The 25,782-nt window shown below is 43.2% G+C and overlaps 2 protein-coding genes across 3 annotated transcripts; one reads left to right on the forward strand and one right to left on the reverse strand.

The window, feature by feature from the left end:
* Positions 1 to 1,210: 1,210 nt before the first annotated feature.
* Positions 1,211 to 9,448, forward strand: edaradd (EDAR-associated death domain; the record flags this gene model as incomplete). Of its 2 annotated transcripts, none has more annotated exons than XM_084470443.1 (6): positions 1,211 to 1,291; positions 4,040 to 4,098; positions 7,486 to 7,528; positions 8,286 to 8,356; positions 8,744 to 8,792; positions 9,060 to 9,448. In XM_084470443.1, 6 exons carry the CDS (start codon positions 1,258 to 1,260, stop codon positions 9,446 to 9,448), a joined length of 645 nt encoding a protein of 214 aa, XP_084326569.1. The 2 variants fall into 2 exon arrangements, with proteins under 2 accessions (XP_084326569.1, XP_084326568.1); XM_084470442.1 differs by having other exon boundaries at positions 1,258 to 1,291; positions 7,459 to 7,528.
* Positions 9,449 to 10,655: 1,207 nt separating this feature from the next.
* LOC311350188 (uncharacterized protein) lies at positions 10,656 to 22,850 on the reverse strand (the record flags this gene model as incomplete). Its single annotated transcript, XM_084470197.1, has 6 exons — positions 10,656 to 11,752; positions 12,347 to 16,076; positions 16,554 to 16,726; positions 18,210 to 18,327; positions 21,862 to 21,975; positions 22,818 to 22,850. The coding sequence occupies 6 exons, from the start codon at positions 22,848 to 22,850 to the stop codon at positions 10,656 to 10,658; spliced, it is 5,265 nt and encodes a 1,754-aa protein (XP_084326323.1).
* Between the last annotated feature and the right edge of the window lie 2,932 nt (positions 22,851 to 25,782).

Below are 25,782 nucleotides of genomic sequence, written 5' to 3' on the forward strand. Positions count from 1 at the left end.
CCCATTTAGAACCGCTAGAGGGCCCTCCGTCGCTGCTTTCTTAAAATGTCCTCAGCGTTCCGTGGAAGGTTGGGGTGCCTCGCTGATAGTGGGAGTGATAAACTGGGGTGTGAGGTTGGTGGTTGGTTGGTTACATCACAGTTAACATCATCATCAATACTTTTATTATTGTTAGTAGTAGTAGGCCTAGTAGTAGTAGTAATTACGAAAGATGATTAGGGCCACACATAAGAAATACAATTGAGTTCTGACTTTATTCTCAGAATTCTGACTTTAAAATCAGAATTCTGACTTTAAACTCAGAATTCTGAGAATAAAGTCAGAACTCAATTTATTTTCTTATGTGTGGCCCTAATCCTCTTCCGTAAGTAATAGTAGTAGTTTTTGATTAATTGTTTGATTATGTTTATTTTCGTGTCATGCCACACAAGTGGCCCATCCAACACAGGATTACAAGACACAGACACAACTACATAGAGAGTGTAGTACATACACAATACACTATACAATACAATACAATACAATTCATCCGGCACCGGATAAACACTCTAAATATAAATTGACAAATCCCCCCTAGCCCACGCCTTTTCAATAAAGTCAGCCATCACAAATGTTCTATATTTCAATAGCCAAGCTAACATATCTGTGTCACGCATATAATTAACTTATTTTAGATGGACTTTATTGTATCAGTAGTATTAATAGTATGATGATGATGATGATGATGATGATGATGATGACATGACAATGATGATGATAACGATTATTATATAGTAGTAGTTGTTGTAATTGTGTTTTTATTACTGTTCATACTGATCATTATTATTATTATTATTATTATTATTATTATTATTATTATTATTATTATTATAACTGAGCTGAGCACAAAGCGCTGTGAACATGAACATGAGCTGGAATCCCCCCACCCGTGAGCACCTAGAGCAGCAGCAGCAGGTCTCCAGCCTCAGTGTGCTGCTGCCAGAGCATGCCTGCACCACGCAGAGTGTGCGCTGTGCACTTCTTCTACCAGCTTCCGGCACTTAGGATTTTTTTCTGCACTTTCAAAAACGGTTACATATAGTTTATTATAGGATTGGGATATGCTATAGCTGTGGTTGATGATACGGTTGATCACTTGTCTTGGCGAATACAGATGCTGGAGAGCAACGCGGCGCACAAAGTGGCATAGTTAACATACTGTGTTTAACTAGTCGTTAATAGGCTACACACTTTTCATTGTCTACATGTGCACCTAAAATGACCAGCTTGAGGACGTATAAGGAGCCATTCGGTGAGTAAAGCATCTGTTTCCCCTTTTGTCCCTCATACAAAAAACAGTTTTCGCACTATCGTTTGAATAATATTAGGATATTTTGACGTTGTACTGTATTTTGTCTGGTGAAAGTGCTTTGAAGTGGGGGTGGGGGCAAACTAGAATCATTCAACGCATGTTTTGTTAGCTTAATTAATTTATATACTAACTGGAATTATATCAACATTCTGCGCTGAATGGTCCCGTTGTCTGAGAGGATGAAGTCGTTCGTTAAAGTCCGGAAACCTCTCCCTTCATTGGTGTTTCTCACCATGTGGCTCCCAAAAGACACCTCTCCGTATTCAACTAGTCTTCTTTCAGCTTCACCTGAATTCTGTTTGTTTCACAGTCCCCGTTGTTCATAAGATCTGCTTGTTTGTTCTTGAAGCACGGTAGTGAGTAGTGTGTGTGCGTGCGTGTGGTATGAACTGTGTGTAGCCTATGTGCCTATGTCTGTGTGTGTGTGTGTGTGTGTGTGTGTGTGTGTGTGTGTGTGTGTGTGTGTGTGCATTGTGTGTGTTTGTGTTATGTACTGTGTGTGTTTGTGTATTTGTTAGTAGTGTAAGTAGTGTGTGTGTGTGTGTGTGTGTGTGTGTGTGTGTGTGTGTGTGTGTGTGTGTGCTATGTACTGTGTGTGTGTGTGTGTGTGTGTGTGGGTTACAAACCCTATGTGTGTGCAGGTGTTTGTGTGTTATATGTCCTTTGTGTATCTGTGTGTACTTGCGTGTATGCGTGTGTCAAAAAGTCAAAAACCCTTGACGACTGGGCAGGATACAAGTCAGAAGAAAAACGAGCACCCGTCACATTTCCCATCCATCAGGTTGTGCATCATCTAACACCACATACATGGGGACAGCACAGACCCCCCCATCAGCTTCAGCTTCAGTCTAGACATCGCCATGGGCCTCCTAGACACCACAAGCCCTCCACCGCTTTCAGCCACAGAGTGCGGAGAGAGAGAAGCATGTGACCAAGACAAAAGCCTCAACGTGCCACCTGTGCAGGCCCAGCTGTGCACGCCACCTGTGCACGCCACCTGGGTGTGCAGGTGGCCGGCCTGGCCACGAGGCATCTGCGGTCAAACAGGGAGGAGGAGCTGCTTTCACCCGGGTTGAGGAGTGGACTGCCCCGAGCAACGCAGTGTGATGTGGTTTCTGTTCGCGCACCCCCCCCTCGCCTGATCCACAGCGTGCCGCAACACGCCAGCTACATTCTCCGTTAGAGAGAGAGACAATGCTGGGATAATGATGTGGAGGGGTGACTTCACGCTTAATGATGTAGAGACAGACTCAGTGTTGTACAGTGCTGTACGTTTGAGCACACACACACACACATGCACGCACACAAACACACATACACACACACACACACACACACACACAACGGCCACCTGCATGTATGGATGGCAAGGGAGCTACACAAACACTGCCTACTAATATTATTATTTAAAGGAAATCGTCAAATAGATTACCACGCAAAAAAACACAATCAAACAAACCACACCCAATCACATTTCACTACTTCCTCTCTCGCTATCTCTCCCTCTCTACCCCTCAATCTCTCTCTCTCTACCTCTTTCTCTCTACCTCTTTCTATCTCTCTATCACTCTCTCTTTCTCCATGTATATATACGTATGTAGTGTCTCTTCCGGTTTAACATTTAATCATCTTCACCACCGCTGACTCACCATTCACCAATAACAGGGACTCACTGTCGGTCGGTGGTTTTCAATAACCCTTGAATATATCGTCTACTAAGCTCCTCCTCATGTCTTCCTCTACTGTGAAACTCGCTACAGTAAACAATCATTTCTGTAAAACACTAGACCTGTGGTCAGGCCTCTAATGTGGAGGACTTCCTTAATTTCTTTGAAACCATTTTCTTTCCATCAAACCTTTTCAGTTCTGACGGTGTGGGACCGCGGTCGGTTACTTCTTGAGTGCTTCCTCACTGCGTCAATGGAAAGTATTGGGTCGCCCATAGGCCCTTTGAGTGGGAAACCGCCCACCAAACGACACACAGCGTCACGGGCAGCAGCTGAAGCCCCTGTGGTTGAGCTGAGTTCATCACTAGGCCAGGGCAGCCTGTTAGGAGCCCTTCTCCTTGCTTGACCTCGTCAGACCAGGATCTGAGCTTAGAGTGCTACACTAACCGACAACAACTTCACCCAATCATCATCAGTGTGTCTCCTAACCCTGGGGAGGAGACTTCCCTGAGGGGGTAAGAGAGCCGGTCGGATGGGCCGTGAGCGTGAAACCCAAGAAAGGTCAGGAGGGGTCTTAGCCTGGTCCGAGGAACAATGGCTCCACAGTGACGTAGGCTTACCAGGCGTTGCGTAGCCTCGTCCAGGGTACATTTCTACAGGCTGAAAAGGTGCCTTTGTGTTTTGAGCGTGCTTGTCTCGCTCTCCTGCAACTCATCCGTGAATACTCTTCCTTCCAAGCAATGCACCTTTTCTGCTCCCGGCTACGTGAAACAAGGATTCTCTCAGGCAGAACGCAAGGGCCTTGCCCACCGGATCTCACTCACTTACCCCAGAACCTTCTCAAACACGTCTTCCTACTCTGGTAACATCACAGATTGTTTGTTCTACCTTTTAATTGGCATCTGTGGTTCGGATTCTAAGTTTGGGTACAGACCTTTGTATCAATGTTTTGGGAAGTGATCGTATAGCTTGATCTTATCTTACACCTTAAGGATGTTTGCTTTATCTTTTGTCATTACAGGCCAAACGACTTCTGAACCGGTGGAGGATACAGACACCAGCAGCTTCATGGCAGGAATCGTAAGCAGCCCTATTTAACATATCTCAGACGCAGTCGATATGAATCATTGGGGGGTTTTGAAGTTTTCTTTTGCCATTTACAATCCAATAATAGTTTGTGGTTAACTCATTCCAAAAAGATAATACTTCAAAACTTCCAAATGTCATGACATGGCAAACATGAAAATATTATCTGTATTGGATAATGATTATCAACATAGAGAGATAAATCAACATAAATAAATAGATAGAGAGAGAAAGAGAGAGACACATACACATACACACACACACACACACACACACACACACACATACACACACAAATAGACAGAAAGACAGACAGATCGATCGATCAACACAGACAGACAGAAAGAGATAGATAGATACTGTAGATAGATAGACAGACAGACAACAGCATGTTATAAAACAAAATATAATTATCTATATCATCTCTCTCTCTCTCTCTCTTATTGTTTTTGCTTATGAACAAAGAGACTTACAGTAGAGTGCCAAGAAGCAGAACATACCATCACACAGCCCTACTAGCCTAAAGGCTCTGGGAGAACAAGTTCTAGCAGGCTACTGCTCCGCAACACCAAACACACTGGAGTCTTCTCTGTGGTTACACACTCCAACGCCGTGCCCGTGTGTGTGTCTGTTTGTCTGTGTCTGTGTGTGTGTCTCTCTCTCTCTCTCTCTCTCTCTCTCTCTCTCTCTCTCTCTCTCTCTCTCTCTCTCTCTCCTTGCCACCACACCAACCTTGACTCACTCTTTTATTATACCTACCGTGTCTTTACATTTGGACTTATTTTATCTTTTCTTTTTAATCTCGTCATCTAGCAGTTTACAGTGCATTTTTTCTTAGTCATGAATGAGCAGCGTTAGGGCTCTGGATGGGTAGACCGTGGACAACTGGGTTTGAATCTAGAACCTTCCAGCTGGAGGGTGGGAGTCATGCACCCTCACTTATAGAAGACTATCCTGCCAACCCATACATCAATCCACACATAAAATGTGTAAATGTATATTTTATATGGAGTATATTACTCTTCCTCTGTACATAGATGTAAACATAAATGCATGGTTGCTTAGTCCACTCACGCAAAGGATTTGTAGAATTTAATTTGTATGTTGATTGCACTTTTTCCGGGTCAACTTAAAGATCCCATGCTATTAAAATCCCATTTTTCCTATTGTTTGTTAAATAACATAGGTCAGAATAAGTTTGTGACCTGTGGTAAATTTGAAATCTATGCTGTATGCAATAGCCAATGAAAAGAAAAAGGCAGAAAAAATTAGCCAATCTGGATAAGGTGACACTGCTACGTAGCGTTGTCAAATTATTATTCATGGGTCGGGATTGAGCTAGTGCTCATACATGGACGTAGTTGCTGCTTAAAGGTCTTCTTATTCCACCGAAAACCGTTTATTACTCCTCCTTTTGAAATACGATAGGTCACTCGGAGTTAGATATGCATGCTGAACGTGAAAACGTTCTCCTACCTCGATTGCCTGCATTAGCAAATGTAAGAAAATAGACGCACAAACAAGCGGATTCGAAAAGCCTCACCAACCGACGTCAGTTGGTATTCATGGCCTCGCACAACCTTGGCTTGCGACGGCCCACGGGAAGACAGCATTGAGTTTGTGCCTGTGCTATTTGTGGCTATAACAAGACGCAACGTTGCGTCTTTTGACCAAGAAAAAAGAGTTGGGGAACAAATGGTTGGATCGGACATTACCACTAGTTCAACATTTACGCGGCTCGGGCACGGCGATTGAATACAGAAAGAAGAGCCGCCTCGGGGCACCACGGCGGCCGGAGCTGAGCTCCCCGTGCTCGCGGGAGTGCACCGCCGGAGTCCGGGAGCTCGGCCGGTGCACGGCGACGGGGCACGGCGACCGCGGGGACCAGTCACCGTGCACCGATCCGGCGATCGCGGGAATCGGTGCACGGTCCCCCGGACGCGGTGCCCTGAGGCAGCTCTTCTCTGTATTCAATCAACCAGAAACCCACAAGGAGCCCAGTGGTTCTCCTTCTCCCTCTCTCTCTGTCTCTCTCTCGTTCTCCCATTCTCTGTGTGTCTCTCTCTGTAAGTTGAATTGGTATTATTACTGTGGCGGACAGTGCTGTTAGCCAATCCGAGGCGAGGCATTTGCATCTCATGAATAAGAGCCAAAATCGGGTCGTTCTTCCCCGCTCACCTCCACTACCACACTAGAACAGTGTGAAACAGGAGCACCAGAGCATTATTTTCACCAAAACCGACTCACAGGGCATTTATTGCTAGCCTGATGCATCAGCCGCTTACTTCATTACATTTCATATAGCGTCTGAACACGAGCCGTAGAGATTCGTTTGCTTCCGGGAGGCGGTTGCTTCCGTTTGCTTCGACTAATCGCTGCTGCTTGGCGGTGACGTATGCTATGCGTTTATTTATTTCCGTTTATTATGTCCTGGTCATCACTAACGCCAAGCTGGCCTGCTGTTACACCCAGTATCCCTGCCTCCTTAATCTGGTCTTCTATCAGGGCAAGCAGGGGGGACACAACGATGACAATAGGGTTAGCATTAGCGTTTGGCTTGCATAATGTCTTCGCCACTAACGGGGCCAGCTGGTAAATTAAACTTTTCCCAAACCCGGTAGGAATTAGTCCAAAAACGTCTTTGCCCTCCAAAAAATTCGTCAAACATGCTTCTTGTTCTGGCTTTAAGTCTTCAATATCCGGAATAGTTTCAAGCACAGAGCGTATAGCTTCGCCGACATCCATCTCGTCAACTGTTTACCGCAGCTTGGGAACTACACCGGTATTTCAGTTTGGGCGCTTCAGTTCGACGTCATCGCCCGTCATCGCCCGTCATCGCCACATCTGCTCGCTGATTGCTCCGTCCGCCAGAGCGGACGGAGCAAACCGAAACGCATTGCTAGTTCCCTGACTATATGGTTGAGGCAAATTAAATTTGCCGGAACCAGTAGGCGGCGCTAGCCTGGCTAATTTATTGCTACTAGTGACCACCGCAAAATTAATGAAAAAACGGTGGAATGAGACCTTTAATTTCCCTCTGATTCATTGTGTCATTCAAAAATGTGTCTATTTGAACATATTTTTTCTTTTTGGTGCAAAATTTCTTTACATGACCGTTGCTTACACAAGCCTAATTAGAGAAGATTTGGTCCATTCCTCATAAATATTAAAGCTACAAATTTGATTGACAAATTAGCTAACCACGAACAACCACAGGTTGCTTATTAATATTTATGAGCAAATGATGGCACCAACAAATGACACCCATTCACATGTTCACGTCAACCAATCATGACGCTAGCTAATCTAAACAATAAACAATGTTCTATTGAATCTTTCATTGTTCATACTAAGGATGTTTTTATTTCTCCTCCCACCCAGTCGCTCGAGACCAACTACCCCGTACAAGTGACCGATCCTCAGGGTAAGTCCAGCTGCACGATATCTCTTTCCTTGGGGACCAGACCAATTCATATTTGATTCTATTTTATTTACCATTGTACCATTTATCAGACGATTTACTCCAAAGCAACCTGGTCATCAATCAGCAGGTATGGGGTTTGACTCCCGGAGGTTGTGTGCTCGAACCCCGATGTCTGCAGTGTCCTTGAGCAAGATTCTCTAACCTCTACCTGCTCATTAATGACATGAACAATCTAAAAATAAACTTGGCATAAAGCCTTAGTTTATAGCTATATAATAACCAACCTATAGGGGGTAGCAATAAAGCAAGTATTATCTTGTGGGCATTTACTCTTTAATAAAACGTTTAGCTGCATTTTCTAGTAGCCCTGTTCTCCTTTTGTGAATGCAACCATCAAGTCTGCATAAGCATGCTTAAGCTTTATAGTATTTAGATTCTGAATGCAAAGATTTGTATCTACTCAAACATGTATCACTTGCACACCATGACCCATTACGTTTTCTGCTATTTTTACTGGAGTAGAATTAATATCTATTTTAGTTGAGTGGCGGTTTTGTGTCCTTTAGCAATAGAACTATCAGTGATAGCTGTGTGTCTGTGACACACAGATATCCTGTAACATGTGTATTACTACTGTCATAACAATAGCTTGGAATGGACAATATAGATCTTGGAATCTGACAAACTTAAATTTACACACACACACACACACGTCATGCTGTCGATATTGAGGGGGTCTCTCGTATCTCCTCTCTAGGTGCCGTGACCTTTCACCTGACCTCCATGCCCCCCGGGTACCTCACCCCTCCTGCCGACCGGATACGGCAGGTCGGTCTCACTCCGGCAATGGTCGCCTTGCCCCCCATCATAGAAATATATTATATATGTGGGTTAATATTTCCCACTAAGTCAATGTGCAAAGACAAAGCTTTTGTGTAGATTGAAGCCCATGTACGCAATATATCATGTTAAATAACTCTTCCTTAGCCAAGTAGGGAATTAAAACAAAAAGGAAAAGGAATTTGTCTGGGTGCACTGCTCAAAAAAGGACAGAGGTACACACACTAGCTCATCAATGTTGCGAATAACCACTGAATAAGGAAAATATAGTGAAAGTAAATACAGTTCCTTTCTTATTAGACTACTACAGGGACTATAGGTTGAAGTAATGAAAGTAAACAAACTGAAGATGATGTTTTTATTTCCTTGGTGTAGCCAGTGGAGGACGGTGAAGACTGTATCTGCACCACGTCACTCTCCCCAGGTGAGGCAGTCTTTGTTTCATTAACAAGATATTGTTACAAAAAAGCATCTATTATTCCAAAAAATATATTACATTTGTTTATTTATCTATTAATTCAGTCTTATTTGTATCGTGAACTGATTTGCACCCCACTGTCCTTTTATGCTGGTGTAATACCTGAAGTAATAAAGTGGTGCAGTATCTCATCTTAGCTGACCTTAATTTACTGTAACTTATCTACACTTATCTCATCATAACCTAGCTTACCTTATATCCCCCCTCCCCCAGACCTCCCCCAGGAGCTGCGGTACCTGAGCGGGCCGTGTGAGAAGTGCCGCTACCAGGCGCCGGCGCCCAAGATCAGCGACCTGATGGACGACAAGGACCTGCTGGACTCCCTGAGGCTTAAGCTGGACCCCAGCCACTGCACTGTCAAGAACTGGAAGAACTTTGCCAGCCGTTGGGGCATGAGCTACGACGAGCTCACCCTGCTGGAGCACCGGACCCAGGGCTCGCTGTCACACAGCCCCACACAAGAGTTCCTGCTGCGCTACAACCAGAAGAGTGTGGGCGAGCTGAGCGAACTATGCCGCATCTACCAACGCATCGACGTGCTGCGGCTGCTGCAGGACTGGCTGGAGAAGGACTGGCCGTCGCGCTGGCAGAAGACACACTGATCCGCCAAGATGTGTGTGTGTGTGTGTGTGTGTGTGTGTGTGTGTGTGTGTGTGTGTGTGTGTAGGTGGGTGTATGTATGGGTGAATATAATTGTGTGTGTGTGAGTAGAATTGTGGTGTGTATGTGTGTGAATAAAGTTGTGTATGTATGTGCGTGTGTGTGTGAGTTGCAGTGTGTATTTGTTTGAAGGTTTATCAATGTTATGTCACATCAGGCAGGCTGATACGTTACGTTATGTTACGAACGTTATCTCTTGGTTCTGAATATCTCTTGAAATAATGGACCTTGAGGTTTTCTTTGACTTTTATAAAAAAATATATATATGTGAAATGGTGCAGTTTAAAATAATCTCAAACATTTTTTGCAATATATTCATATTTGAATTTGACTTATTTTTCTTAAAGCCAAGGTTTTTCTTTAGTATCCATGTCTTCTTGATTTTAAATAAACAAAAGACAGTGATGTATGATCCGGAAACAATATTCACTTGTTTTTTGTTGAAAATAGTTGTTAGTGTTTATTAATTGTCAAATATGTCTGCATTTTTGTGGCACAGTCCAGCTATAAGATATTTGAATTCATCAATTATTAATTCATTTAATTTATCTTCCTCCTGCCCTCCAAATGAAAGATATAGTGAATTATGACTATACAACTTGTGTTAATGTTTATAAAGTGTAATTCTTGTGTTAAATGTTTTATTACAGATATAAAATAACTACTGAATGCATTAAAATGTATTTATTGAACACACATTTAACAAATTTATACAATTCCATATAGTCAAAAAAATAATAATTGTAGCATCCTTTTCATATTAAGGCATTAGTGTTTCATATAAAAATACTGAGGCAATTATAGGTATTCTGAGACAATATTCAGATAAAGCTGATTTAAATAGTTTCACAATTTCAGATATTTGTGCCTCCTACAGAGACCAGACAAAAAACTCAAAGCTCTGGGACAGAGAGGACCTGCTTTCACTAGCAGGTAACTGCAATATATTTACTTTTTCTTTTTTTACATGATTCTCTCCCTCTCTGGAATTTGAATTATACATAGCAATTGTGTTTCATTTGGTTGGACATTTGTGTGTGAGACCTAGAGAACTATCTTAAGCAAATGCAAGACACCTTCATGTTTTATGTTTCACTTGACTATTTACATAGATAGTGTTTATGCTGCCTGAACGGTTTACAAGCATGTTTAATCTGTATCTGTGTCCTTGACATTCAGGCCAAGCATATTGGAAAGACTTAATGACAATTTATCATTTCCTGATGATCCAACTACTGGATGGTCCAAGCCTAGTCCTAAATCTGGTGTGTTAACTTTGAAAGTTCCTCCTCTGGCCAGTGAGGAATCATTTGATGCAGAAGCAAAGAGTGCACCCACTTTTGCCTCGGTAGGTGACGTAATAACAGTCACTGGTTTCTCCCTTGCTAGTTTCAACCGCTCCATAATATCAATCTTTTCACCCGTGTTTGGTTGCGTATTAGGTTTCGCCAGGCGTATTCCCTTGCTCATAACAAATTCCTGTTCGCTTTTGTTAAGACTTCCTTCAGACTTTGGTGGAGCTAAGCTATCGTCCAAAAGAATGTTGTCATTAATAATGCACTTGGGTAGCTTATGGAATGTGAATGCTGGAACATCCACCTCACCCTCTGTTCCACTGTCACTGCCTTCTTCTGTTCCACTACCAGATCCAGAATCAACCTTCCGCCCCCAGTGAAATGGCCACCTTATCTTACTTTTTGAGGAATCTTCAGCAACAGCATCTCCCTCAACTTCCAGATTGAGGTTGGGCTTCACATCAGCTGACATGTCCATATCTGCATTCACATCAACATCTGGTGTTTTTGATCCATGCCCTGAAAGGCCAAACTTGGGTAGTTTGAAATGTGGCATTTTTAATGTCCCTTTACCAGTGTTGACACTTGGAGCATTTAAATCTACTCCTCCATTTACATCCATACTGGGTTCTGAGAGATTGCCACTTGCTGCTAGGGTATCTATTTTTAACTTGGACAAATCTAGTTTACTGTCAGCGGAAGGGCCTGTAATACTAAGATCTGGTGTACCAATATCAGCTGTGGGACCATCAACTTTAGGACTGGTGAGGCCTAAGCTGGGGAGATTAAAATGAGGCATTTTGTATTCACCAGTAGTTGCACCAACATTGGCATCTGGGGCATTTCCTGATAACTTAAGAGCAGGTGTCTGGACCTCAGCTTTTGGTAAATCGACATCAAGCTTTGGAACAGAAATACTGGCATTTGGCACATTTATGTCAGCATCCAGATCTGGCCCCTCGACATTGACATCTGGGACAGAGAGATTGAGGTTTGCTCCAGATCCCTGTATATCTGCTTTTGGTAAATTGACATCAACGTCAACATCCAGATCTGGGCCCTCCACTTTAGGCTTAGAAAATCCAAATGCAGGTAATTTCATCTTGGGCAACTTGAATTTCCCAGATGTGTCAAGATCAGCATCTACATCAGGTGCATTGATTTCAGCTTTTGGCAAATTCAGATCCAGGTCTGGAGTAGATAGATTTCCCTTGACATCTGGGGCAGAGAGATTGAGGTTTGCTCCAGATCCCTGTATATCCGCTTTTGGTAAATTTACATCAATGTCAGCATCCAGATCTGGGCCCTCCACTTTAGGCTTTGAAAAACCAAATGTAGGTAATTTCATCTTGGGCAACTTGAATTTCCCAGATGTGTCAAGATCAGCATCTACATCAGGTGCATTGATTTCAGCTTTTGGCAAATTCAGATCCAGGTCTGGAGTAGATAGATTTCCCTTGACATCTGGAGCAGAGAGATTGAGGTTTGCTCCAGATCCCTGTATATCGGCTTTTGGTAAATTGACATCAATGTCAGCATCCAGATCTGGCCCCTCCATTTTAGGCTTAGAAAAACCAAATGTAGGTAAATTCATCTTGGGCAACTCGAATTTCCCAGATGTGTCTAGATCAGCATCTACATCAGGTGCATTGATTTCAGCTTTTGGCAAATTCAGATCCAGGTCTGGAGTACATAGATTTCCCTTGACATCTGGGGCAGAGAGATTGAGGTTTGCTCCAGATCCCTGTATATCCGCTTTTGGTAAATTGACATCAATGTCAGCATCCAGATCTGGGCCCTCCACTTTAGGCTTTGAAAAACCAAATGCAGGTAATTTCATCTTGGGCAACTTGAATTTCCCAGATGTGTCTAGATCCGCATCTACATCAGGTACATTGATTTCAGCTTTTGGCAAATTCAGATCCAGGTCTGGAGTAGATAGATTTCCCTTGACATCTGGAGCAGAGAGATTGAGGTTTGCTCCAGATCCCTGTATATCGGCTTTTGGTAAATTGACATCAATGTCAGCATCCAGATCTGGGCCCTCCACTTTAGGCTTAGAAAAACCAAATGCAGGTAATTTCATCTTGGGCAACTTGAATTTCCCAGATGTGTCTAGATCAGCATCTACATCAGGTACATTGATTTCAGCTTTTGGCAAATTCAGATCCAGGTCTGGAGTAGATAGATTTCCCTTGACATCTGGAGCAGAGAGATTGAGGTTTGCTCCAGATCCCTGTATATCGGCTTTTGGTAAATTGACATCAACGTCAGCATCCAGATCTGGGCCCTCCACTTTAGGCTTAGAAAAACCAAATGTAGGTAATTTCATCTTGGGCAACTTGAATTTCCCAGATGTGTCAAGATCAGCATCTACATCAGGTGCATTGATTTCAGCTTTTGGCAAATTCAGATCCAGGTCTGGAGTAGATAGATTTCCCTTGACATCTGGAGCAGAGAGATTGAGTTTTGCTCCAGATCCCTGTATATCGGCTTTTGGTAAATTGACATCAATTTCAGCATCCAAATCTGGTCCCTCCACTTTAGGCTTCAAAAAACCAAATGTAGGAAACTTCATCTTGGGCAACTTGAATTTCCCAGATGTGTCAAGATCAGCATCTACATCAGGTGCATTGATTTCAGCTTTTGGCAAACTCAGCCCCAGGTCTGGAGTAGATAGATTTCCCTTGACATCTGGAGCAGAGAGATTGAGGTTTGCTCCAGATCCCTGTATATCTGCTTTTGGTAAATTGACATCAATGTCAGCATCCAGATCTGGCCCCTCCACTTTAGGCTTAGAAAAACCAAACATAGGTAATTTCATCTTGGGCAACTTGAATTTCCCAGATGTGTCTAGATCAGCATCTACATCAGGTGCATTGATTTCAGCTTTTGGCAAATTCAGATCCAGGTCTGGAGTATATAGATTTCCCTTGACATCTGGAGCAGAGAGATTGAAGTTTGCTCCAGATCCCTGTATATCTGCATTTGGTAACTTGACATCAATGTCAGCATCCAGATCTGGCCCCTCCACTTTAGGCTTAGAAAAACCAAATGTAGGTAATTTCATCTTAGGCAACTTGAATTTCCCAGATGTGTCTAGATCAGCATCTAGATCAGGTCCATTGATTTCAGCTTTTGGCAAATTGAGGTCGACATCTTGGGAGGATAGACCTCCAATCTTTGGTGTGGAAAGGTTCAAATTTGGTGCGCTCAAGTCTGCTTTGGGAAGACTTGCTTCTAGACCAGGAATTGAAAGGTCAACATTTGTGTCAAGATCTCCATCTAGTTCTGGTCCTTTTACCTTTGGTGTAGATGAGCTCCAACTTGGCATCTTTAAAGATGGAAATTTGTATACTCGGGATGAAGCACCAGCCTTAATGTCAGCTTTTGGCACGTCAATGTCAAGACTTGATGCATCAATGTCTCCTTTTATTTCAGGCATTGACAGGTCAGGTGACTTGAGTTCCAGATTCTGTGATTTCAGATCCAAATTGGGTAAATCAGCACTCGCATCAAAGTCTGGTCCTTTTAATTTTGGCTTTTTAAATTTTGGCATCTGGAATTTGGGGAGTTTAAGCTTAGAAGAGGGGCTGTCAATGTCAACCCCAGCAGCATTAAGATCAACAGCTGGGCCTTTGAGGTCAGCATTAGGCAAGGTGATACCGATATCAGGTGTATCAACACCCCCACCAAGTGCTGGTGCAGCAAGGTTTACATCTGCGCTTTTCACATCCATATCAGGTGCTTGGAGATCTAAGCTTGACGACTTCAGCCAATTTGGCTTTTTAAGAGTGGGCCATTTAACCTTTCCAGAAGGAGCGTCAATATCCATATTTGGTGCAGACAAATCCATATTAGGTCCATCAAGCGATCCTGAAACTTCAGGAGTGGTGAGATCAAGGGCAGGAGAATTCACATCTGCATTAAGATCCACATCCGGAGCATTTAGTTTGGGCCCAATAAGCCAGTTCTTAGGCTTTTTGAGAGTTAGGAACTTTTTCTTTCCAGGTGAAGCAGGCAGGTCAACATCAGGTCCAGTGAGATCCCCATCAAGACTTGGAGTGGATACATCAATGTCTGGTGTGTTAAGGTCTGCATCAACTTTGGGTTTCTTCCACTTCAAATGAGGCCAGTTGATTTTCTGTGATGAGTCACCGTCAAGAGCTGGGGCTGAAACATCGATATTAGGACCATTAATGTCAGCTTTGGGAAGATTCAAATTCATATTTGGTGCATTGACATCTGGTGCGTTGAGGTCCGCATCAAGTTTCGGTTTCTTCCACTTCTTATGAGGCCAGTTGATCTTCCCTGATGGAGCATTGATGTCCAAGTCTGGGCCTTCAAGTTCAGCTTTCGGTACATCCAAAGCCAAATTTGGTGTGCTTATCCCCCCGCTCATTCCTGGTGTGGAGAGGCTGAGATCTGGGGTTTTCAAGTCTGCATTAACGTCCATGTCAGCATTTGGACCCTCAAGATCAAGCTTTGGTTTTTTCCACTTTAAGTGAGGCCAGTTGATTTTCGGAGCAACAAAATCTGCATCCAAATTAGGGCCATCAAGGTTATCTTTTGGAAGGTCGAGGCCTACTTCTGGAGTTGACAGTTCTCCATCAAGCTTTGGTGTTGAGAGACTCAGGTCAGGGTTAACCTTAGGACCCTTCCATTTCTTATGTGGCCACTTAATTTTTCCACTTGAAGCATTCATGTCGACATTTGGGGCAGACAAGTTAACATCTGGGCTGCTCAAATTTACATCTGGGCCATTCAAATTCAGATCTGCTGTTTTAGTATCTACTGTGGGCGCCGACAGATTGAGACCTGCTGTTGGAACATTTACAGCGGGAGTGTCCAAATCAGCATTCATATTCCCAAGATTAATCCCTCCTGTTGCTCCCATGCCACCGATCTCGGGCAGATTAAAGTTTGGCATCTCAAATTTGGGCGCTTCGAATATGCCCCCCTTAACTCCTGTTTTCTTAAGTCCTAGTGTGGCTTTGGGTGAGGCCAGTTCAGCAGAGGGGGCACTGACCGAGCTGCCCAGACCTGCTCCATTTAGGTAAAGTCCTGGCAGTCCTGTATCTGCAAACCTGAAGGTGCCGCTGCCATCTGCAGAGGGTTTGTTTAGGTTAAGATTGGGCAGTTCTCCATTAGTGTCCCCATTCAGACCAATGGGGGAGTTTAACTTGGTATTCAGGCCAGTGAGATTAAGAGCTGGTGCCTCGCCTTGGGCCTCAAGGGACGGCATCTTCTTTTGCTTGTAACTGGTAGAAAGCATCTAGAGAAAGAATTAAATGGACAAAAAAATGACGTTCAGAAATAACGCATTCAGACGAGTCAATGAAAAACAGCTATTATCAAATAATTGCAGTGCAATAATAAAGTTATAATGACATTAGAATTGCATGTCAATATTTGTAATGTCAATGTCAATATTTCGCAGTAAGCTTAACATTACACATTCAAATTAACAATGAATACACAATTAAGAATCCAAATCAACATCTGTGCATTATTTAAACGTCCCAGTGAATCTATGCACATTGCATACATACTTGGGAGTCATAGTAGTAGTACTAGTTCAACCTATTCGGTTATACAGGACCTTTTACTAGACCTTCATTAAATCCTTTTTTTTATTGTTTCATCTAAATATCCATCAGCTACCCTCGCCTACTGTCCATATGATTATCAGACTGTCAAGTGGGGTCCGACTGGTCTAAAGGTTGTGAGTAAGGTTGTTTGTCTGATGTACCTTGGCCGGGTCACTCAGGCCACTCAGGGACCCTGGGTTGATGCCAGCACTCAGGTCAGATTTGGTCAACACCGTGACGTTGTCGTCGTACGGCTCCAACACCTTCAGGACCTTCAGGATGTCCTGTTTGCTCAGGTGGTCCAGATGAACAGTGGCTCCAACGATCTCATCGCCTGTGAGAAGAAAAAGGTTGGGTTATTTACCTGAGCTTTGCTCTCACTGAAAATATTGTCACATAAACTTTCCGTTAATTTGTACAATAAAAACAATCGATGTGCAAAGAATGATGTAATTATTTATGAGAAACCTTCTAGAAGTACAGTCTGAATGGAGTCCTATGTATGAACCCTTATAGATCTACAGTCTAACCTCATAGAACTACGCTCTGAATGGACTACTCTCCAAGTATTAAACCTTGTACAACTACAGTCGATGTCCACTACTCTCCATATATTACACCTTATAGATCATCATTATGAATGTGTCAATCTGTGTAAATACATTAAACCTGACAAATGCTGAACTTGGATCTGGTGATCTCTATCTTTGTCATCTTCATAATCTCCATAAATCCTTAAAAACTCCCTAACAGTGTTCCTGTAGGACGACCAGTCCTTTGTGGTTCTTCGAGTTATTGTGCCACCTAGCTCTGATTATGTCTACACTCGTCATAATGTGAAGAGGTGGCTCAACTGGAAACACAGCTTTCTTAATTTAAATTCGTGTCCATTGGGTTGCTGTCTTGGTTTCTACTGCAGTCAAACAAACCCCTTTGTGAGGATCTGTCTAAACTAGAGGTTGAATGTGTCTGATCTGCAAAGCTGCATATTTATACGTTGACGCCTGCAATCATCAAGTTTATCCTACCAATATTATTTTTTTGTTGAATGGATCACCAAATTCTGGGCCCTATATACAAGAAGTCCTGATGGGCCCCCAAACCCCCCTACCTAAAAGTTTTACTAGCAGGCAGCTAGGATGATATAGCCATTTTGCAATGCAATGACGTCTGCGGCTAACTAGCCTATATGCCATAGGTTATTATTTATCATGTAGTCTAATAAAGGCTGTTTTAATTTTATATTAGGTTGCTTTAAATCAGTAGCCTGCTGTTGCAATATTAGCCTACCGTACACTTTATTTATCCTTTACCTTGATAACCAAGGCCTCATCATTTGAAAGTGTAGCCGATTGTCTGCTCTTGCTTTGGGTTGTCTCTGTTTGTTTTAGCAATGATAACGGAGTTAAGAATGGGGTTTCATCTTGTGTGTTTAAACGTTTGTGCTCACCTTTCTTAGAAAATAAGTTAGTCAGAACCTGACTTCCTCAATTTAGTCTTCCTTCCCTGTCTTTCTTCACCTTTCTCTTCTGAGAGCCAGACTTAAATTTATTTAACTGTGGCTGTGACATATTGCCGCATGACATTCAGTTATGTTATTAATTTGAGCAACAATAAAAAAATATAAATAAATAAAATATATTTTTTTAATTTCCCATGGGCAAACCCCCAAGCCTGTCCCACTTACACCCGCAGTCCGTCGGCCCTGTGTGTGTGTGTGTGTGTGTGTGTGTGTGTGTGTGTGTGTGTGTGTGTGTGTGTGTGTGTGTGTGTGTGTGTGTGTGTGTGTGTGTGTGTGTGTGTGTGTGTGTGTGTACCCTGTTTCAGTCCACTGCTGGCGGAGGTGCTGGTGTCTGTGAGTCCCTCGATGACCACGCCCCCTCTCTCAGAGTCCTCCAATAGGAGGCTATCAGAGAAGTTTTTCCCGTCTTCGCTCTGGTTGGTGGTAAAAAGACACAGATGTAGTCCCGACACAGACAGTGGCAGAGGGGGCAGGATAGTCTAGCGGCTAGAATTACGACTCCCAAGTCGAAAGGTTCTGGGTTCTATCCTCAAATGCCGCTTTTCCACCGCCAGTACCAACTCGACTCGACTCGCCTCGACTCAACTCGGTTTGGTTGCGTTTCCATCTAAAAAAGTACCTCTTCAATGTGGGCGGGTCGTAGAAAAGAACCTCTCCACCATGGGCGGGTCGTCATTAGGTTTTAATCACGGGAGACGCGATTCCCGGGAAATCTGAATCTGATCAAGACTATTTCCTGATTCCCGGGAAAGGTTATGATGGGAAATAAAATAAAATAAAAAGCGCAATGACTGCGCGTCTATTTTTGTCATACGGTAACGTTGATAGAGGCGAAACTCGAGCCCTAGGAAAGGAACGACACTGAAACGAAACAGCGAAACGCCGGTCCGTGGACTCCAGCCACGCCGGACACACACAACCACGCCCGACACACATAACGACGCGCAGCCTAACTCTAGCCCCGGGAAAGGAGCGACACACACGGCGAAACGCTGATCAGTGTCCCCCTCGGGAGCGGGTTCGTGGACTCCAACCACGCCGGACACAACTTAATTTGAGTGAATATTCCCATTTACAGCCGCTGGCCAATCAGTTACCAGCAGCCTGTTTACGTCACACAAAAGTACCTACTCCGCTGGCATGGAACCTCGACGGAGGTAGTACTAAAAAAAAGTACCCGGTACTAGGTACCAGGTACTTTTTTTGCCAATGGAAACGCAAATAAGGCGTGGCGAGTCGAGTCGAGTCGAGTCGAGTCGAGTAGGTACTGGCGGTGGAAAAGCGGCAAAAGTCAGGAGTCTGCAGGCATCCTAGAGCCAGATGCTATAACGCTTGAAGACATGTCTCTGAATTATACACTAAATGTTTGAATTTGAACAAATTGTCATTGATTATGGCATGAAATGTAAATTATCAGGAATTTATTCTTACTCACCATCATTTTTAAGTGTTCTTACAACGGCATGTCAAGGAATTGTCAGGTACGGTAGGAGTATCTGTGAAAACACAATAGTTGTTTTGTTAAATACAATGTTATCAAGCAACTTCCTCATTCTATCAATGGAACACAACAACTTGAAGTCAGATAAAACTCAAGAAAACATATCTCACACACACACACACACACACACACACACACACACACACACACACACACACACACACACACACACACACACACACACACACACACACACACACACACACACACACACACACACACACACACACACCTCCTGAAAATAAAGACATTTAGCGCTGAAGAATAAAACGTGCACGACCTAATTCCCACTCAACCAATTACACAAACACAAAGTATTTTATGGTACGATTGCATTTTGCAGTACATTCCTAGAACATCTTAACAAAACTAGAAATATATTTTAACCTTTTATACATTCGTCAAATCATGACTCCATTAATTATTGAATGATTAATGTCGCGCAGCGGATCTCCAGCGACTTCTATCGCTCTATTTCGGCCATGCACGGTTGTGTCGTTACCGGACACCATACAATCACGAACTAATAATCCGCACCCGTGTTTAGGATCATGTCATGTATTTATTCCCTCTATATTGCCAGAAACAGGTTATTAGTTGTGACTATTACTGATGGTGCTTTTTCATTACTTGTTTCACACCATTATTTTATCTTGGAAAGTCTGTGCTATTGTACTGCGTCTGTACTTTTTTAGGCCTACTCAGTAAAGGAGTTATTTTGTTCTTACAAACGCATCGCTGCCTGCTGCCTGCTGCCTCTTCTTTCACACGGCACTTGGATCCACAATTTACCCAGACGTAACAGAAGGTGCAGCCAGCAGTGAGGGGAGCAGAGGGAATAAATGGGCGTGACAACCTAAGCACAGGTGCGAATTATTAGTTCGTGATTGTATGGCGAGGAGGACACCGTGCGTGGCCGAAGTAGAGCGCCTAGAAGTCGCTGCAGCCTCGCTGCCTAACAAATTAGTTAATGTTTCACAGCCCTAACACCTTTTCCAGACGATGGTGCTGTTTAGATAAAGACCATAAACAATGAAGCATAAAGTTGTGAGATACATACACTCACAGCGTTAACAGAGCCAACAGCCGTTCTCACACACACACACACACACACACACACACACACACACACACACACACACGCCACAAAACGTGAGATCAGCCTGGCTCAGCCTCCTTGGTCCTACATTGATTTTAAATTCCAAGGTCAATGCCAAAGTGTGATTCCTTTTAAAAAGCTGTTAATTGAACGTAATTTGTTCAGCCGGCTGGACTGACTGGAGAGGGCTGTCACTGGGTGTCACAGTGACACACACTGCGTCTGACGTGTCTGACGGGTTGCAGAGGTGATACCTCAAACCAGTCGGTTGGGATGCATGCTGGCTGGGTGACAGTTCCTGCCGCGCGGCTCGCAGTCATCCGCGTGCGCACCACATGCACCCCAGCCACTCGACCGCACCCGCGCACACAGGTTTACGCGCTGAACAACGAGGTTCGCTCGGCTCGGAGCAGTCGTGTTTGCAAATCAAGGAACATTATTTAGTAAGGTTGTGTACAAGAAGCCCAGCAGGAAGATAGGTGGAATGCAGGAAGTAAATTCTATAGAGGGCTGCAGCCAAATTGTCTCAGGTTCTTCTCCCAACGGTAGCCATCCTTCGGCAAACAAATCCCTTCTCGTTAATGAGCTGTATCTCAATTCACTTTAAGTCACTTTGGGCTCAATGACTAAATAGTGAACAACGTCAATGCGTCAAAATGCAGCGCACCTGTGACACAAGGTTACGTTTTAGGGTGTGATAGTCCTCAGGTCAAGGAGTTATCTTGCTCCAGGGGGCCCACACCCATGTGTTTCTGCCCAGCAGGGGTGCTATGGGTCATAATCCACTCCGCCCACCTCAATAATACTCGCACCCACACATACACTCCACGGCCCCACATCTGCCCCACATCGGCCCCACATTCTACTAACACCCCCCAATCCAGGATTAAGAAGCAAGAACACAGTAAGATGGACAAGAGGTACAAGGGAGGAGGGACCCTTTTGTTCCCAAGTTCACACCTCAGGAACTTTAACTTAAAGCCGTGTTTTGTAATTCTACTTACAAGCTGCGCTACGCACTAAAAAGAGGCCCGTTTAAAGAGCTGTGTGGTGAGAGTGGGAGACGATAATGTACACACACACACATCACAGTAATCAATGCACTGGAAACAGGTTTGAAATACCATCACTGTGGCCAAGCACAGCCAGAGGGGTCAGAATCTCTCATGTTTACGTAAGTACTACTGCAGTGCTACCATTGGATTTGCAGTACCACAGTCATGGTTGTTGATGCCAAGCAGCGCATGGCAATTTTTATCACAATCAATAGGATTATGTGTTGCAGTTGTAATATATAACACATAAAAAGTTGACATAACGTTATCCCCATAAAAGAGAGACACTCACTTTGTTGAGGGTGCAGGTATGGTATTCCAGCTGAACGGGTAGCTCTGTGTTCTCTGAAAACAGGCAGGTGTGAGGTCCAGGCAGGTGTGAGGACCAGGTTGTTGTGAGGTCCAGCTAGTTTTGGCTCCACAAGGAGATGTCACAGCCAGTTTTGTGGAGAACAGGAGCCTGGAAAACAGGTTGGGCTGCATGAGGACCGCCCCTCACGCACACACACACACATGTGCACTCTCACGCTACAAAACTAGTCATTTGGTACCACACACAAACATGTTGAACTCGATTGCAGAGAGGCATGCAGTGCAGCGTTCTAAAGCTTGGTGACCGATACTTACCTAGAATGAGAGAGCTACAGGGAGAGAGAGATAGACGGGGAGAGATAGCGAGAAAGAGAGAGAGAGAGGAAGGAAGAGAAGAGACAGGGGAGAGTGAGAGTGAGGCACACACCACAACGGCCTTGCACCACCGCATCACTTTGGTTACAATTTAGTTTTTCTGGCCTTTTCCCACAGACATCTATCAAGAGAGACAATCCCTACAAACCATGTCTGCAGTGGAAGAGTTACAAAGTGCAGGTTTGAATACTCAAACAATAATACTAAACATACAGTCATGAGACATGTAAACCAGAGGGAAGTTGCAGGTGCTGTCACTTTAAAGATACAAGAGGACATAACAACAGAACGTTTGCATTCGGATCGATCTGCGATCCTTCACAAACCTACCTAAGTCCTCATGAACACAATCAGGTTTCAAAAACACACTCTTCATTAACAAGCTCAGTCTGTCTAACCACACCCAGTCTTCAAAAACACGTCCAGTTTCAGGAACACACCCATTCTTTATAAGCACACTCAGTCCTGAGAAATGCACCCAGTCTTCATAAACACACGTCATAAAGACATTTATTAATTTTACATTTCATAAACACATCTTAGTCTACTTAGACATCCCACAGTCTTCACCAGGAAACGATTCACCACAACCATGGCGACTGTCAGCCAATGTGGAGGACTGAATAGTTACCACAGTAACTACTCTACTGTTGCTAATGAATCACTCCCCAACCCTTCTCAGACATTAAAACAATGCTAATGTTTCACTGCGATACAATGTGACTCTATTAGCCACGTATCAACCTGCCTGTCAATGGGTGTTGTCAGGGGAGAATCACATTGATGAGTAATGCCAATGCATTGTAGCCACATTATAAGACTACCTTTCCATGTCTTTGACACAGATAATACATATATATAAAGAGATACTGATAATAATCATAATATTATTCTCCATGACCACATGATTGAACATGATTGAACCATAATCAGCGTTCAATCATGTTTATTTAAATCTTCTATTACATCTCATTGAATCAACCTTGGATAACAAAATAATTTACACTTTTTGGGTTTTTACACAAGTTTGGGCCTATGAAGGCCCAAAATATAACTATCAAGAAGTATGAAGTGATTAAAAATTTTAAATTTAAAATTGCACTTTTAAAGGAATCAAGTAGCTGTTACATTACTCAGTTATGAATTACAGCTTAATGTCTATGAAACAGTAACTGTGTGGAAGTGAACTGCCAGCCTGCCAGTCAATGGGATCAATATTCTATAACGATCATGTATTGATTCATCCCATGACACTATACCGTGACAGCGTATCTCAGAGGCACACCAAACCAGCTGTTTAACATTGCACTGCTACACTGTCAATCTGGATTCCTCTCCACATTCGCATGTAAATGCAGTTCTGCCCTGGCTTGCATATGGCTCCCAACCAGAATCATCAGCCAGATAGGTTTCTGTGTCCTTCTTTTCCTATCAGGTGACATCCCCAAACCCTTGCTCGAAGAGCGTGTCATTCATGTCAGAGATTCTGTTTATGTAAGGATCTGGATATGCTCTAGATAGGACTGATATGTTAAGGGTCACTTCTTGTCGTAGGTAAATGGTGAGGACTCTAAATGTAAAAAGCGTTCTTTACATGGAATTGTGTTCATCCATGGAACAACTGTAATATCAGGCAGTGAGGTGTGTATGCCTATATTGCGAGCTAGGTGGATAGTGCTGGCCTCTACACAACAATAAGATACAAGAATGTTGCTTTGGCAAGAATGCAATCATTGGCATCCAATGCAAAGATACAATTTTGATCTACCAACTGGCAGTCAAGCATGGTCATAAAGCCACAATGACATACACCTTAGATATTATACTTTAACAAAGACGACAGGAAACACATTTCTGCGGGTGCGTTACATGGTATTTAGGTTATGGCAGTTACTCATCTCCAACAGTGGTTGTTGGTAGTTTCAGTGAATACAGATGTCATTCCATCCCTGTACTCACTTTGCATCAGCCAGCTCCCCAGTGAATACCTTCTTTGTCATGCCAGAATCTGACCGAACCAGGTCAAGCAGAACAAATTTATTGCATTATAATTTCTTCTACTATGTGAAATATTGATGAATCGATTTGTTCATCATTTAATGTGGGACACAAGAATGCGATCAACTGTGTGTCTTTGTCATGTCAGACCTTATTTTGCACTCAGACTCACGCCATCCTGCAGGCACTACACACACACACACACACACACACACACACACACACACACACACACACACACACACACACACAGTCAACGCAGTCAACTTTAGAATTAAATAAATATAAAACACTCAAATAAGAATAGAGAAAATATGTTGGTAAGGAGAGAAGTCTCCCACTCGCACTTTGCGCTTGGAAGCTCTTCTCTTAGTCGGACCAGATAATTATTATCCATGTAGCCATAGTGTTATTTTAATTTCAACATACAGAACATGACAGCTTGTTCTGAGCCATTGGCTGTCTGTGAGGCCCAGACCCGGGATAAGGGGCCAGGGGGGCTGAGGGTCACCCCTAGATGTCCACGTGCCCTTTGGTCACGGTGTATTTGATGTTTGGTTTACCTTTGCGAAGGCCTGTCTGAAGCCTGTATTAAGAAGAGCATTTAAGAATTAATAATAATTTAGCTATAAATAAAATTACCTGGCTTCCAGTAAGTTAACCTCACATGACCTCACCTGGCCTAATGATTTGCAGCTGCTACCCAGGGACTTGATTGATCATGTTGTTATATTTACAGCATAATTGTTACACAGCATCACCTTTGAATCCATCATCATTTATCTAACATTGGTTTAAGATGGCACATTCTCTGGAGAACCCCCTATTCTATAAGATGGGTATTTCATGCTGCTGTTTGCCATGTACAAACCAACGACATTCACTCAGTGAATTCAGTGTTCAGCCGGAGTCTTCACTTGTGCACATTTTCTTTGCCTTCTTTGCACTGCTTCAACTTCAACCCCTCTAGAAGTTTCTGCCCGGCACTGGAGTCACGTAATAACAATGCTTGTTGAAACATCATAACTATGTTTCTACTATCTCAGGAACTCAGAAAGGAGTTTTACAGGGTAACATTTCTGGGATTCTTGCAAAGGCATCTCTGTGAGCATTAACATATTCTTCCGTGCTTACAAAACATGCATGTGTTTTATAAACAAAAATGCATATTTTTCTTTCCTTGATATGTAGGAACACTAGTTAATGACATTCAACATCAGAAAAATAGAGGTTTCTAAATGTATCTTTCTTTCCTTTTTGCAATTTACATAAATAGTTCCCAAGAACTAGATAGTTATTTGGGAATTTTCCCAACTAATCTGCAGAAAAAATACGTTATGTATGCAAGTGAATATGACACTGGGTGGGTAATATGTATTTGTTGCTACATGTTCAAAGTTTCGTCCAAATGTGTTTTTTGGCCTTGAGGCGAGACTTCAAGAATCAGACGTGAATGAAAAAAGGGATGAGCTCCCCGATTCATGTTTCCATCCACTGTCTTGATTTCAGGCCTAAACTTGTACTGTTT

This window comes from Micromesistius poutassou, assembly GCF_964030765.1.
Source record: "Micromesistius poutassou genome assembly, chromosome: 7".
Classification (NCBI taxonomy): Eukaryota; Metazoa; Chordata; class Actinopteri; order Gadiformes; family Gadidae; genus Micromesistius; species Micromesistius poutassou.